Source organism: Scatophagus argus, chromosome 14 (genome assembly GCF_020382885.2).
Source record: "Scatophagus argus isolate fScaArg1 chromosome 14, fScaArg1.pri, whole genome shotgun sequence".
Lineage (NCBI taxonomy): Eukaryota > Metazoa > Chordata > Actinopteri > Scatophagidae > Scatophagus > Scatophagus argus.
The window spans coordinates 3424289-3440791 of NC_058506.1; the positions used below are offsets into that span (position 1 = coordinate 3424289).

Here is a 16503-nt window from a genome sequence, read left to right on the forward strand (position 1 = left end):
CTGTAACACCCAAAATTATTGTTCTTATTTGGAACCACTGATTTGTATCAAAATATGTGGGACATGGGAGCTCCCTAAAATTGAAGCCAATACATTTTGACTAAAAAAAAATAGTTATGTGATGCATTAAAAAGGGGGTAAAACATCATGAAAGTCAACTGAGTCTCGCTCACGACTTGGTTGGTTGAGTGTATGGGAGGGAACATGATACAACAGCTACATCGCCCAATCACTGCTGCACATACTCTGGCTCGAAATGACATCACCAGTGTAAGACGGCAGTGCCCGTATCCAAGATAATTTGTCTTCATTTTTGTAAAGTGAGAGGAAGTGGAGACCTGTCATCCATTTTTACATGACAATGTTTTGAACCAAAGTTGAAACTCAAGTGTTGTCTCATGTGAGACAATTGTTTTTGTTTTCCATTCCAAATAAAAGAAGAAAATCATCAAATGTGTTTTCGGTATTGTTGTTAACTACATTAAGACATTCCCTTTGGAAACTCAGACACACGCAAGCCAATCACAAGCAACTATAGTTCATGAAACAGAAATTAAAGCTAGATTATACACATATATGATATAAACCTGACTCCTTTCTTTATTATAAGACAGTTTTTGTTGCATCATGTGATAAAGTACTGAAAAACAACCTGAGGTGATGTGGGAAAGCAATGGGTAAACATTCACAGTCTCACAAAATACACAATGTTTTACATAACAAACAATTTAATTACCAAGGACTGTAAGTCACTTTTTTCAACAAAAACTGCACGCATTCAACCCAACTTTTCACACCTGTGACAGCAATAACAAGAGCAACTTATGTTCACTGCTTTAACTTAGGGTCATGACATTAAGTTTCTGTTTTATTGATGAAAATGAACATGAAAGTTGTCAAGAGGAGGATATCTTGTCACGAACAGAGAAAGTTGTTTACTCCTGTTCTTGTACCAAGTGCAGCGGGGTCAGGTTCAGGCAGTGCCTTCTTCTCAAGAGTGGAGGGTTACATTACACACAGGAGCCAGGCACCATGTGATGGTGTATCCAGTGTTCGTGCGGCATATTTCAGCTCAGGTCACATTCTACCACTGACTCCACAAATATACAAGAAACTAAGTGTTTGTGACAGCTAGGATCAAGCATTTACCAGCATGTAAGTATTTTTATGGCTCTCCTACCCACTAGTCCTTATGATGGCTGTTGCAAATTCAAGTCGTTACAACGGCATTCGACCAAATGAGAACACTATGAAAAATGAAAAAGTCAAGAGCTGTAAAAGCAAAGCACGAGTAAGAATGACAAAAAAGCCAAACTGACAAACAAGAGCAGCTTAGAGAACAATCAGAAACCAGTATGATCACCTTGAGGCTGTATCTCTGCCAACCAGTCAAGTTACTGTTTCCATGTCTGTCCAAACTTATGTAAAATATTGTACGTAGTGACTGATGGAGAGCTTCATCATATGGTGCAACAACAGTAACCTGAAACTCAATATCATCAAAACAATGAAATTTTTGGACTACAAGGCTGCAAAAAAAAACGCTGCCGCAAAGAAGCCACAAATCTTAAAACACTGATACTTTACACACTTATTCAACCCAGCAGCAGAGAAGATCTATCAGCAGTATCAAGGTGGACACTCAACATTAGTGTCACCAATTCAATATCAGATCAAACATGATGTCCAATCCCCGCTACTGTTACTGAGTCATGGTGTTGAATAATGGAGAGAAAACATTACGATGTCACAGCGAAGTTGACCTTTGACCTTTTCGATATAAAATGTCATCACTTTTTATCCAATTAGCCATTTACGTGAAATTTTGTAATAATTAGTGTATAAGCGTTCACAAAAATGAGATGGAGGGATGAACAGCCAGAAAACTCTCCAGCCACAGAGCAGAGGCTTGCTAAGTCTGTGAAAAAGCCGTTGTTAAAAGGGTTCATCACTTTTTGTTCCCTCCAAATAATGTCTTTTGTGTGATTATGTGTATGTGTATATGCCCACCTGTATGACAGCACTGAACCAGCAGGTATTGCCAACATTTTTCAATCCCACAGGGCAACTCTCTATCCTCTTCCTGTCATGGGGGTTGGGCGAATCGCTCCATACTTCTGTGTGGGTACGCTTCAGACTTGCCTTGTTCTCTGCTATGCTGGCCTCCAAAACTCTTAGAAAAAAGAGAAGAAAGCAAAACATAAACAAATTCATTTGAAGGAAATCAACATCTTTATTTTTCCACTAAATGATCTCACCAGTGCCAGATATATCTCCCAGCAACATTTGAAAATGTCTGCTCAACAAACTGGTAGTAGAGGGATTACCTTAATTATACAATTAGTTTTGTGTTCATTTCACAGTATGGGGGGACAGGTTGGTCTTCCTCGACACCTCATCACTCAGTAGCTGCCTCATTTCAGTTTATCCTTCAATGTATCACCCAGAAAGTGAAGCGTTGTTTTCATCGCATTCTTCAGTGTTTTCTTTTGCAGGATTTTTTTCAACTGTGTGGAAAAGGGTTTGGTTGTGCATATGTCATGGTGAATTATTAATATTAACTATTATTAACTGGACATGATTTTTAGTTAAATGTCTGTTAAGTCAATATCAATAAATGAGGTAATACAATGATGATTAAGCCTGTGGTCAAAGCATTAAAATATTTATATATTTCTACAGTATTACAACCTGGGTCTGTGGAGACATTTCTTGTGTTGCACCGAATTCTGTGACTCATTAGATTCCCTGAACCAAATGGGAAGTTAAGCTGTGCAAACTACACACTACACTACACTACATTACAGTCTTTTTCATTTAAAGCGGCAGCAACAAAAATTGTCCTTCCATTGTATTTTGATTGGGTCACAAATTCTGATAACTATCAAGACCGCATGGATTTGTTTTTCTGCTCCCAGAATCCTGCGGCCTGTAGTATTAAGCCACATCTGCTGCTACTACCAGTAATTGAAGGTGTTGTCAAATCAGCTACTGAAATCTTAAGGGTTACAACTTAAGCATTAGCTGGTCAAATTTCCATTTGTCCTGTTCTTTGATAACACAATCCTATCCCCTTTCCTGCTTGTTGCACTGCTGGAGGAGCAAATGTTGTACTTGGGCTGTTGTTTGGTTGTCACAACTTGGCAACACACTTGAGGTCCTGTTGCTCATCCTCAAAGTGAATGGAGAGTGGATGGCTGTTCGTTAGAATTCAGCAGAGTAAATTCTCAAACTGCAGCTGCAATAATTCCACAGTGGCGATCTGCTGCTGAAAATTATATGTGATGGAAACACTGTTTTATCTTTGGCAAAAATCAAACAAAACCGCGTGACAATGGTCCCCACATAAGTGAAGCTGCATTACGGAGTTCCAAAGTGTTTCTCGCCAACAACATGACCTCATACAAACATCAGCCATCAGAGAGGCTTATCTCAACAGTCCACCTCAGTTCAGCCAGAATGGGGTTTGATTAAACTGCCAGATAGTGGCTCCTGAGTATTGTGCTTAAGTCATACTGCACTTGGTATTAAGGGTTGTGATTTAAAATACAATGTTAATAATATTTTTATTCTTTCTTATCAGGACATAATAAATTAATAAAATTTTGCAAGATAGGTGATCAACCTGGGGTCACGCTGACCACTTACTACTGGAGGTAGTACACGGACTAAGAACCTTACAACCCCACTTCAAAAACTATCAAACAAGCCCTTTAAGGACAGCAGCGCTGCAACAGTAACAAGCTGAGGTGTAAAAAAATGCAGCAGAGTTCAGTAAAGAAAGGATCAAACTTTAATCACCTTTATTTAACCCAATACTGACCCATTCAGCTATGCTTGGTTTGGCATCAATACCAATCTTTAGGATCAACTCAGGACATCAGTGATTTCTCATGACAGAGCAACACGTCAGCATTACACAACATAAATGAATGCAAGATATATTTTCATCGCTGGGCAAAGATGGACAAGATGTAGGTGGTAAGTGTGGATATTCATCCAAGGCTTGGTGCAAAAATTTTTTTTTTTACTGTGTGGTAAGATGATGGATCCAGAATTTCTTGGCAAGTGTATGCTGTAGAGCCCACCTGCTGATGGCCTGCTCTTCATCAGTGATGCCCGTCTCCCTGAATGCCCGGTTGGACTCCTCCAGGCTGAGAGCGATAGCCCTCTGCAGGTCATCTTTATCATCCCCAGTCAGGTCAATCACATCTGCATTAAGTAAATGCACGCAGTTATGATTTACATAAACACAGACTTTAATTTCATGGTGATGATGTTTTGTGTTATCACAATATATACATATTATATACATATAAATACTGACAAAGGTGAGAAATATTTGTTGAATTGGTTTTGTATGAACTGAAATTAAAATACAGAATTATGGATTAAGAGTTTAATCATCCCTGTGAGGTATCTATAACTTTCTTGCCAAAAGTTTAAGTAAGCTGCTTACTTGTGTCTGCCTGGCTGCCCACGCTGATGTATCTGTCACTGGCCACTTGAGACGTCTGGTAATAGGTCGTCTCATCTTGCTGAGGAACCTTGGCGTTCTTCTCTGTCAGAAACGCCACAGCCTCAGCCATGTCTCCATTGCTCACCTGCAGTAACAACGGCCCTGTTCAGACCTGGCATTAACACGTATCCTAAGTGGTCCAATCACAGGTGCACAGCTGTGAATACACCCCAAGATGAATTGAGGACGCTTGTAAAATCCAAGCACTCGGTGGCCACATTCGTTGCGGTCTGTGCCACATACGACCACATTCTTTTAGCAGTGCGTGCACAACAGTACCCAGTTGCATAAATTCAGCATTTTATACAATACACAACTGTTTGCTTACTTGTTTAAAAAAAAAACATGCTGACATTTAGCAGCAGTTTGAACACACTGTTTCAACTGATTTCACCATGTACACTAAATTTATAAAATAAGACCACATTTTGTTTACAAATACAGCAAAGAGTAACCAATTTAGGCAGCTACTTCATCAGCTGTGAGTCCCCAGAGTTAGGAGAAGCAGTACAGACTTAGCGCTGTCTACGACAATTTCGTAATAATTTGAGCCTTCTTGTAAATTTGGCAAGCATTATACATCAAGCTAACTTTTTCTTTGTAAAAAAATGTCAATACCAGCTCTGAACAGGCTCAATCTATCTGTTAAGGCTTACGTCAGTTGTGTATGAAAACAGAAAAACAGTTATCAGCAAAACTCAATCATATCTTGAAGCTGGTTTCAGTTCAGAATTGCATGTTTTTTAGTTTGGTGATAAGACCTGAAGACTGTGGCTGCTGTTTAGAATAACTTTTGTTATTCTAAACAGTGAGCTTGTATTAGTGTGAAAAAGGCAAAAAAAGACAAACAGCAAGAGAACAGTCTGTGTGCATGTATCAGCTGTGACATCAGAGTTTGCAACGCCTGTGTTTGATGATGTACCTGCAGGGCCTGCTGAAGCAGCTGAACGTCTGTGGTGCCCGTGACCTCTCTCAACTGATTTAGTAGCGTCTGCTGGTGCTATCGAAGGGAAAAGAAAGAGCATGAGCATGGTGAAAGAGAAGCAAGTAGTTTAAAACAGGTTTAAAAACCAAAACCAACCAAAACTGTAGGGGTAAAAAGCCACCATTTCAACTAAATCTGTATCTGCATATTGGAATTATTTATATGGCAAATGATTTGTAATTATTTATTTCAGATATTGAAAACTGATGAGAATTTAACCTGACAGTATCACAGACAGCTACATTCTATGGAACAAACATTTGACTGCATCTGCCACAACATCATCCTGAGGGAAAGGCAGTGAGAAAAATAAAAGGCCAACTGCTGCTTTGCCTTCCAAATAAACTTTGTAAAGTCTAAGTTAAATCAACTACACACATAAACCGCAATAAAAGTAGCAACTGATCACAAAACATTTCTAATGCCAAATCCAAATGTTAGAAATTCTAGCTTGAACACATTTAATATTTAAAAACGCCCCAATAGTGTTTTTTTGACGTCGATATATTTTCCAATCATCTATGAGCTGTATCAGCGAATACACAGGCAATACCAATCTTTTTGTTTGTTTGTTTTGTTTTGCTACAGCAGCTATTACAACAGTATTACAGCTCAGTTAGACTGCTATGTAGTGTGTTGAAATCTTCACCAGGTGGCAGTCTAATCTGGGCTATATGTTGTGTGACTGTACATTACAAAATAAAGAATCACAAGAAGTAAGTGTTTATGGTTTCATATTGCAACATGATTTTAGTCTGTTCAATCAACAGAGCAGCACAGAGAAGTTCAAAGGAGCAATGCAACAGGTAGCCTTCAGTAAGTCTAGAAGGACAACTGAAATACGCAGTGTAATCTCTCTCCCCCTCCCGTGTGTGTGTGGATGTGCGACATGTGGGGCAGGGAGGAGGACACCACACACTGCAGGAATGGCAGCTCAGCTAGTGAGGCATTCATAAAGCAGACCTACAGAGTACCAAGAGACTTCGTTGATTTGCATGTCACTGTCACTAGTCGCAACTAGAAAGTAGGAATATCGGCAGATTCTCAGATCTGACATTCAGCATTTTTCTGATTATGTGTAACAGTGTGTTTTTTTTTAGATAACTTTAAAATTATTGTTCATAATGCCAGGTTTACAATTTGTATTAATAATCTGAATCTGCAAGGTAACTAGTAACTAAAGTTATAAAATACATGTACTGGACTGAAGAGTAAAATTTTAGCCCCCAAAATGTAATTAAGTACTGAAGTATCTTGAAAATATACTCAAGTAAAGTATTGTACTGCAAAACTGGTTCCAAATATCGGTTATCAGTCTCTTTGATTACCAATGATCAAAATCTGTAACAGCCCCAAGGAAAAAAATTACACTGGTTGACCCCTACTGATGTCCCTGCCACATTTACTAAATATCGACTGACAATTATTGCAAACCAACTAATCTGGGCATTCCTACTTATATTAACTTAGAGAAGTTATACAGTATCAAATTACACCTGTCAATTCTCATCCTTATTAGTATGGTCCCTGAAGTCTGATGACTTACAGATGTCAAAGCCAGCTGGGCTGCAAGGCCTTACCACACACACTTAACCTGAAATGCACAGCTTGAATAAATGCACTATAAACAATGGGATAGTGCTCTTAATGTCAGTGTCCAACGCAGAAGCCTTAAGTGAGAGGACCACCGACTTCTTTCTGACTGCTTTCACAGGTGCAGCAGGCAACAGACAGACAGAGTGTCGGTCCGAAGTGTCTTCACCGGGTTAAGTCTCATTACTGTAGGTTGTTTTCACACACCATAGACTGATTGCACAACACACATGCATGGCAACGGTGTACACCATCTACGTCACAGTCATTTTTAAACACTGTTAGTGGAGTTGCCACAGAAGGCAATGAAAACCAGACAGGGCTGGGAACATGCCGTGTCATAAAGCAGCAGTAGCACCACCAAGCATCCAACATGTGTTTTGTTCTGCGTTGTTGTGCAGTGTATGGATGTGCACCATGAACGCACTTGAAAGTGAGCAAATGTGGACTGCATGTTAATTAAACATTAAACTTAACTCTCAAAGAAAATCTTGACAGAAAGAACTCTCTAACTGGCCCAAGTGTGAACATAGGCTGATATCACACTGCCACACACTATTCTAGTTTTTTTTTCTTGTTTTTGCACTCATGGCAAATGAATCTTCTTTAATTACCTCCCACTTGCAGTTTTGATGCGAAACAGTACTCACAACAAATTGCAAACTTTGGGTGTGCACAACCCTATGTGTATTTAAATTATACATGCAGCCCAGAATATAAGCTGAATGTAATTTCATAATCAAAAATCTTATTTATTTTAAGGCACAAAAACTGTTCATAACAAAGGCAATCTGTGTTAGCCTTTTGCCTTGTACACCCAGAACAATACATCAGAATCACAGATAAGGTTAAATAAAATAAAAAAAGTTAAACTGAGTTGTCAGTCATGCACCCAAAACAATGTACACTACAAGTATTTCCAGACAGATGTGTGCCTTGGAAATAGATTGGAGAACCAATTTTTGTAGTGATTTAAAAATATAAATCACTTCATTAGAAATTCAGTAATCATATTAAAACAATTCTTCTTGAATAAAAATAATACGAATGATATTTGTCATCATCACAACAACCTAAGTATTGGGAAAAACATGCATTTACAACTGATCAGCACTGACAGCCCAGTCAAAGACATTAGAACAGCATCTGTCTGACTGTCATGTCCTGAAGTAAAGCACTGCTGTTCTATACCTGCCATCAGTTACATAATTTTCAGTGAGCTTTCAAAAAGCAAACCCCAGGGACTTTTTTTCCCCCCCACAGAGTCACTGGAGAAAGGACAAAGAAAGTTCATGCTTTTATTAGAGTAACATCACATAAATAATGCACAAAACCCAATTTCTCTGTGACCATGCTCACTGTCACTACACATGGAAACACAACGCAGCAGTGAGCTTAATACTCATTTAGCAGGTTAGGTCACAGCGACAGATTGGTAAATGACAACATGATACTGTTCTCTGCCAACCTTTTAGAGGAGATGCAACTATAGATCCTCATTTAAGTGTTTCTTTCAGGTCTTCAAACAGTTTTGATCAATATAAATAAAAAAATATAAAACCTCTACTTACAGTAGCTCTGTCTAATAATCAGCAGCCTGTGTATGTAGTGTCTCTAAAAAGCTCCATTAATACAGCATTCATAGAATTGTTAACTTTACATTTTACCACATTTCAACCACTGCAGACAGGTAAACAATACGACGTGTGTTCTGTGTATGCAGGTTTGTTGGCATGGAGGATGGCGATGCCAGTGATGCGTGAGGGAAGTTACACCTGTGATAGATTTGGGCCAAGTCAACCACAAGAGCGTTTACTCACTCATCCACTCTCTTTCTCTCTCTCTCTCACATACACACACTTCTCATTTCCACGTGACATGTCTGGCATGGGTGCTTGTTACACTGGACAACAGCCATTAAGAGGCGGCCTTGTGAATAACACCACATAATTCACTGCACGGCACAGAGAACAAGTTTGAGGCTTTACAGCAGGCTACAGACAGAGCAATTTGCAGTCAGTCTCCTACCAGGTTCTCACAGCTGCATTGTATGTGAGTATGAAGGAGTTGCAAATCAAATCAAATTGCACAGACAGGAGTAGAACATGACCTAGTATCATTACAAGTCCCTTCATGAAACCCTCACCACACCCTGCCCTCATGGAGCACTGACTGGAGCACAACTGTAGCCCCACCACTCACTTGTACGCTGTCAATACAAAACAAATCTGAACAGCTCTGTATAAAAGTCTACTATGAAAACAGTTATAAAACAGTATAAAGGTGACAGGATGAAAGCCAAGAAAAGTTGTTAATATTCATTTACAAATGTTAAGTCACATCTAAATGTATTAGATCATTTTAGCCCATCTTTACTGTAATTGTTTTTAATCAAGGTTTAATGTCAGCCCCTGAAAAGGTCAGACTGCATAATAAGGTTTGTATTACACAGCTACTGTTAGTTTGAGTCATCATTAGAGGGCAAAGTATTTATTTTTGCCTATACTCAAGATCATGTTTTTATGGGGTATCTGATATTCATCTCACACTGCTAGGATGTGTTTGTAGGGGAGTGAACTATGCCAGATTTGCTTTAACACAGCAGGTTTATGCTGCAGAACAGAGGTACTGAATTGTATGCACTGTATTAAGAAATGGCTGTGATTACGGACCCTTAAGCAAAATTTGTATTTCTTTTCAATTAGTCTAACAGAGCATACACCTAACGCTGTCTGACGTTTTAACAACATCAGTCAACTGGTTACATAACTAACCAGAGCTATGCAATGTTGGGTATGGCGGTCACTGAATAAATCTCATAACCATGCGCCTAAGCAACAGGATCGACCCCTGATACACTGTCAAAATCAAGAGTTATGGCCAAATGTAACCAAATAATCTGCCTTCTCTGTTATGAACCATCACATACTTGGCTTGCTATGTGGCCACGCAACGTCCGCCAAGCATCTGAGCTCGGCTATGATTCTGGCAATAACTTAGCTACTTTGTAAACAAAGATATCAGATTTGTGATGACTAACTTAACCCAGGAAACATTTGCAAACATAGATACACAGTATCAACTAATAACTAGGCATCATCATTGGTGGTAACCTTCATCATCACTTGTCTTTAGTAGAGTGTCCCGTTAACGATCACATTAAATCTGTCACTGTCACTTGGCCTTGTTTATTTCAACTGACGACACAGTTAGCCCAGGATGCTAACGTTACCAAAGGACGTGTCGTCTTTGTTAATGCGCCCCAAGTGCTACCGCTAGCTATGGGTATCAGCACATACGTTACACAAACAACGATTTAACCTAACTTTAACTGCTGCCGTTAGCTAACGTTGGCTAACAGTTAGCAAAATATTGGATAACGCATTGTGTTAGCACAACGATAGGCCTAGCTTAAACAAACTTACTTGCGTTTTACAAACGGTTCTTTTTAACGGCTATCCGTAACCAAAATAAAATGACAATTCAAAGTTAACATAACTTATCAAGGAGCTAGCAAGCCGTCTCTGCATGTACTACGAGCCCTAAAACTATGTAGCTATACAGTTAAGCTAAAGTTATCTCGACACCAAGTTAGCTTCTGTAAGCTTACCTTCTGAGAATGCTGCTGGAGGACATTCTGCTCCACGGTCATGGCGGGTTCAGAGATAAATGCTATTAAATTTAAACCAGGAGTAGCAAAACGCAGTTGATAATTTCCACTAAAGCGAATTAAAACACGATGCTACGATGTCCCCTCCTTAATCAGCGACACTACGGGCGCCATGGCAGAGTGACTGGCGCAGGTCGACAGCAGGCATGAAAACATTGCTCTGCCCTGCCTCAGATCTGGGATCGATTACTCACGTCTGTCTGAACTGCATTTACGTCACGACACAGACTTTTAAAAATAATGGATAAAAAACATTGCAAGAAATTTCTGATTTTATTATCGGCCACTTCCTTCTTAAACGTGGGTTATGTTGTGAACACATTTCTGACTTCACAACCATACTTCGATCAGAGTAAGAAGCTTCCTTATTAACCTGGGATTTATGTTGGAAAAATGTTACATTCCTACGAGTAAGTCAATTCCTTTTCAACATTTTCAAAAGAGTAAACCAAACAATATATGCCAACAGTTGTATTTAGGGTAATACGAAAGAAAACGTATTTGCAAATGTGGGACTTAATACCTTCAATATTTCATATGTGTTGTTTTTTGTGCCGTATTATTCAGTGGCTTTTATTAGTTTAGTATCCCTTCAGTTTTGAATATGAGCAGCATAGGCGACGAAACAATAACCACATTGCAGGCCTATTTGCTACTACCACCATAATCTAAAGAATCCTATGTTTGTTTTAAAGAACTCTAGGCTAAATTGGTTTAGAAACTGTTCTAAAATGTTAGGAATATGTAGGAAGCTTCATCAATACCAGACCATTGCATACATGGTTCAATATCGCCATGTATATGTAAGTTATTCAAATATTGTTTAATAAGAAGACCGATTCATGGGTTAGTTAGATGGCTGGGCAGCCTCCACCAGTCAACTTCCCAACTGGGAATACTGACTTTATTCATATATTAATTACTTTGAGTTTGATCTTCAGTCCCAGATTTCTAAATTTGGTATTAATTACTTTCATTCAACAGTTATTCAGTTGTTAATGAGGCTGATGATTGTTCATTTCTAACTGTGTCGAATTTTGGGTGATTTTGGCTTAGGGGCGATATTGCTGATTGATATTGGTCGGTTTTTTCCCCTCTACTGTCATGTAACTATCATTATTATCGGTCTCTGTAAATCCAGTATCAGTTGACCTCTACTGTATAAGGACACTGAATGAGGTTGTATGAATTCTGTTTTACATTCTTCAGTCAAAGAAGTTGTTCACGGTCAATATTTAGCCTATACCTTGCTTTACATCATTTGATAAATTGTATCTTGTTCCTCTTTTGGAGCAAATCTTCAAAGTGAACTTGGTATTTTTTAATCAACCTATTCAATGAGACAGGTCTAATAAAATAAAACTATGAACACATAACACAAAGAATGTAAGGAGATCCTCAAATTGCCTGATTTAGATATGTAGATATGCAGTACTCAACATAATACTAGAAATAGCCTACTAAAATTCAAAGAGCTTTGACCCAGTGAGTTATTAGACAACTGAGAATATAACAGGGAATAAACTACTACCAGTTGTTGTTTCATTTTGTATTCATAATTTTTAGAATGATTTTACATTTTGCTTAAACATAAGAATTGCAGGTTACTCTCAGGTGATACACAGACCATGTCAGTACTATTCAATCATACATTTCTTTAGCTATGATGATCAGCGACATGGCAGCAACAAATAGAAAAGAAAAATAGAAAATTTCATTTCATCCAGTTTGACCTGTGAAATACTTCAGTGCCTTATTATCAACCTTAGAAATGATTCACTTTGCAGTGTTGCCGTTGTCTTTTATTGCGTGTGGTAAGTTCAGTTTACTTTTGCTTTAATCAGATAAAGGCTTCCGCAATCCCGTGACTTGCACCCTTCAGTATGCTTATAACTACACTGAAAAGCTCAACCGTTAAGCTCGTCTATGATGTGTCCTCCAGGTGGTGCTATAACAATAGCACATAATGTACTTCTAAAACCCCCGCTCGACTATCATCATACAGGTTTAAGATTTGAATGCATTTAGTTTAATATAGATATGTGGATTAACATGCAGGTTTAGGTGAAAATTACCTCCATAACACCACTGCTGATTATTTTTAGCAACTATTTAACAGTGGTGGAAAGTAACTAATTACGTACTCAAGTACCATGCAGATGGAATCATTGAATTTTTTGAACACTCCATTTTTGTAGTTTATTTTAACACAAAATTCTTCATCTTGCAAAATAATTTGCGTCTATTGTTGGATCATAAATTAAGTATTATTTCCCTAAAAAAGTGGACACATCCGCTTAGTCAGATCATTTCTGTTGGTTTTAATAGAAGTCAACTAGTTTTATGAATTATCTAAAATAAGGTGACATTTTTGTCGCTTCTTTCTCATAATTGTTTCAGCTCTGTCTGAAACAGACTGAAATAATCTAACATGTGCTATTCTGTTAACAGTGGAGTCTGACAGTAGGGTTGATTGGTTAAGTAACACGGGTTCTAGTTCTAGATCATGTGTGGATAAACGGACTAAATTCAAATGTCCAATTTCTTGTCTAATTATTCAAACCGATAAAATCATACCAGCAGCCAAACACTGGCCATTCAAATCTGTCAGCTGTGATTAATTCAGCGCAAGTTGGAAGAGAACAGTCCTCTAACACAGAACTGGGTCATCCTTTAGATGTTCAGGAATAGAATTGTTGTAATAGTTATAACTGAAGCAGTCAGCATGCTTTGTTAACATGAACTGTGTCATCTAACTAGTACATATAAATATTAATGGAAATAGGCAGAACTTTGTTGTGTTACTGGGGGAAGGATTTAGCAACAACAACAGGGAGGTTATGAGGGGAGATTACATCAGGATACATTTATAAATACATGTACTATATATATACAAGAAGAATGGTAATTAAAATGATAATGAGTGCCATTTGGCATTTTGCTTTTTTAATATGCACAAACATACAGTAGCTTTCAGTACATCCTCTCCTATGGCCTTAATACTCCTTTCAGTACTTTGGCTGTTAAATGTCACTTGTTTGCTCCTGTTTCCAGCAGATGGCAACATCCTCCTTTGAAGCACCAGCTTGCATATTGACAGGCTCACACAGCAGCAGCAGGAATGTGCAAAAGGAAATGAATCATGAAAATGGTTCCACTTGGTAAATCAAGTAGCATTATACATTAGAAAGTCTGTTTCCAGTTTTCAACACTGCCGCTTAATCAATATTTTAGAGTTCTATGTGAAGCATGCTGAAATATTGACCGACCACCAGAGTGCATGAAGGTTACCTTAAGCACCCGCAACATCTCTTGAAACACCCTTCATATCTAAGCAGACACATCATAGTTGAGCTCAAGGCAGGAGGTAGAGCTATCAGTCAGAGAATCTGGGAAGCTGTCAGGAAACCAATCAGAAAATAAGTTGATGAATCAATTGGCAAAGTCAAACAGTATAGCCGCTGCAGTCTGAATAGATCCTTGGCTGACAAGCTGATGTTAAGAGCTCAGACTTGTTTGTTGAAGATCAAAATGAACCCTGAAAGTGAGCCCGAGGGCTGTATGATAATAGATTGACTCACACCAGGACATTTAACCCCCCCCCCCTCCCACTCTCTCTCTGATTCAGTAATCTACCACAAGTACAAAGTGTATTTCAAATTAACTTCAATATAAATTTAGATAATTACTGATAAAAAATTATGTGAAAATGTATTCATCAAAATGTACTGTTTTGAACGTGTAAACTTGTGTGAATCTCATGCAGTCTTCTACCACTTCTTAACATACAGTTTCTATATGTTTCTTAAACTGGTGGCCCTGTTTAGGCACATACAGTACGCTGTAATTCACATTTAATATTACATTCCACATTTATATGCAGTAGATGTGTAGCCTTTGGGGTCCTTGGTGGTCCTTGGTGCAGGGCACCTGCCTCCCCTGTAGGTTAACCTGCCATGTCTTCAGCCCTCTACATGCTGAATGAAACAGAGACTTATTTATTCTTGTTTTATTTCACTCAATGCATGCTTCAGATTGATTGTCCACATTTCTGGAATTCCTGAAAAATAATAAGCAGATATAGAAAATAAACTGATAACATTATTTGGAAAACCAGTCTTCCTCCAGGATTCAAATTTTTGTAGCAAATGTCACCAGCTACCTAATCTGTCGCTAAAAGAGACCCTTTCCTCAGAGCAGACTGAGCTGGCTCCACGCGCACACTGTGTATACACATGATATTGCAACACTGTTTTGGAAACAAAATCTTGAAATGCTTCCATGGTCATCTCCTCTGTGCTGCCCTCTTGAGTCTGTTTGTGCACTTGCCAGGTTTTTCTCGCTGTCCACTACTCTGGGATTTTAGACACGCCAGGCTCTAAAGCTGCAGATGGATACTGTAGAGTTATTGTCAATAGAGCTTTTTTTAAAATTATTATTATTAACTAAGGGCGTGGAGCAATTACATGTTTCTGAATTTGGCTGACAATGCACCACCCATTATCTTTCACGCCATCTCAGACAGACATTGTGGCGATCACTATATGAAATTGAGTTGTGATAACTTTTATGAGTGTAGTCTATCACATAATGGCTTTAGGTCCAAATGAGTTGGCTCAGTCACTATGAAATTGTTAGGATCTCATCCTGAATCAGCTAAAGTCCAGTTTCTCAACATATCACTATTGTGTCTTTCACCATTTTTAAAGGAACAGACAGTGCAACTGCTTCTCTGGTAAACCTTAATACTACCTATCTAACATAAGGTTCATATAGAATACTCTTTATTGACATTGTACATGTATGATGAAATTGGAACGTGAAGTGCCATAAGTACATACAAACATACAAATACATAGAAAAAGAAAAATAAGAAAACTATAATTATAACTGCTCTAGAAAAAGAAAATAAAAATGATAAAATATATAACTGAAGCTAATAAAGAAAGTGAAACACATAAAGCCACACACACACACACACACACACACATACAACCCACATTCTGTCATTGTCTCCAATATTGCACATAATGCATATTGCACAAAAAAGGTGTTATTGCATCTGTCCAGAAACAGTTATTAACAATAACTTTATTGGAGAAAGTAGCCAGTAAATCAGTATCTCAATCAAATTCAGCATCTTTCTGACTTACAGTTTCCGAACAGGTGGTACATGCGGTCTTGGTCTTCATATCAACAAGACCAGCCTCGATGTGTTTTATGCTGTGGGAAAAGCCACATACTTAATATCAAATACAGACACAAGGGTGAGTCACAGATGTTAATATGTGATACAGAAGCTACACTGTGCCAGAGGCATCGCAACACAGCAAGCACTGTAGTCAGTGAACACATATCAATGTATTTTGCAGAAAACAGGCGTGGCAGCAATAATACATAGTTCATTTAATTATGAACAACACTCACTGTGTCCTTTGCCTCTGCTGTTCTTTTCTTCAGACTGCAATATGAGCATTGATTTTATGACAGTGTAAAGAATGAAGTAGTTAAGCCCTGTTGGGGCTGGATGTAGCGCATCGTGACGGAATATTTGTTCTGGAGGATTTCAGCCATTTTCTAGATTTGCATTGCCATTCACAGCTTCCACTAGTAAGTCCCCTTCTGTGAGAAAAAAAATTATATAAATATATACATACATATATATATATATATATATTTAATCATGATGATTTTTAAAGCCAAGTTAATGCCACAAACTACAATTTGTTAAGTGTT

The 16503-nt window shown here is 38.2% G+C and overlaps 1 protein-coding gene across 3 annotated transcripts in view; it reads right to left on the bottom strand.

Annotated features, from left to right (window-relative positions):
* usp25 (ubiquitin specific peptidase 25) overlaps window positions 1–10960 on the bottom strand; it is a 30683-nt gene extending 19723 nt beyond the window's left edge. The window contains exons 1-5 of one of the 3 annotated variants that reach the window (XM_046410311.1): window positions 10708–10960; window positions 5442–5519; window positions 4460–4604; window positions 4089–4212; window positions 2011–2173 (exon numbers count right to left, since the gene is read on the bottom strand). In XM_046410311.1, the coding sequence (XP_046266267.1) occupies window positions 2011–2173; window positions 4089–4212; window positions 4460–4604; window positions 5442–5519; window positions 10708–10749 (552 nt within the window). In that variant the 5' untranslated portion in view covers window positions 10750–10960. The remainder of the gene's footprint in view (window positions 1–2010; window positions 2174–4088; window positions 4213–4459; window positions 4605–5441; window positions 5520–10707) is intronic. The other 2 variants (XM_046410312.1, XM_046410313.1) reach the window with 2 other exon arrangements.
* Window positions 10961–16503: the final 5543 nt, after the last annotated feature.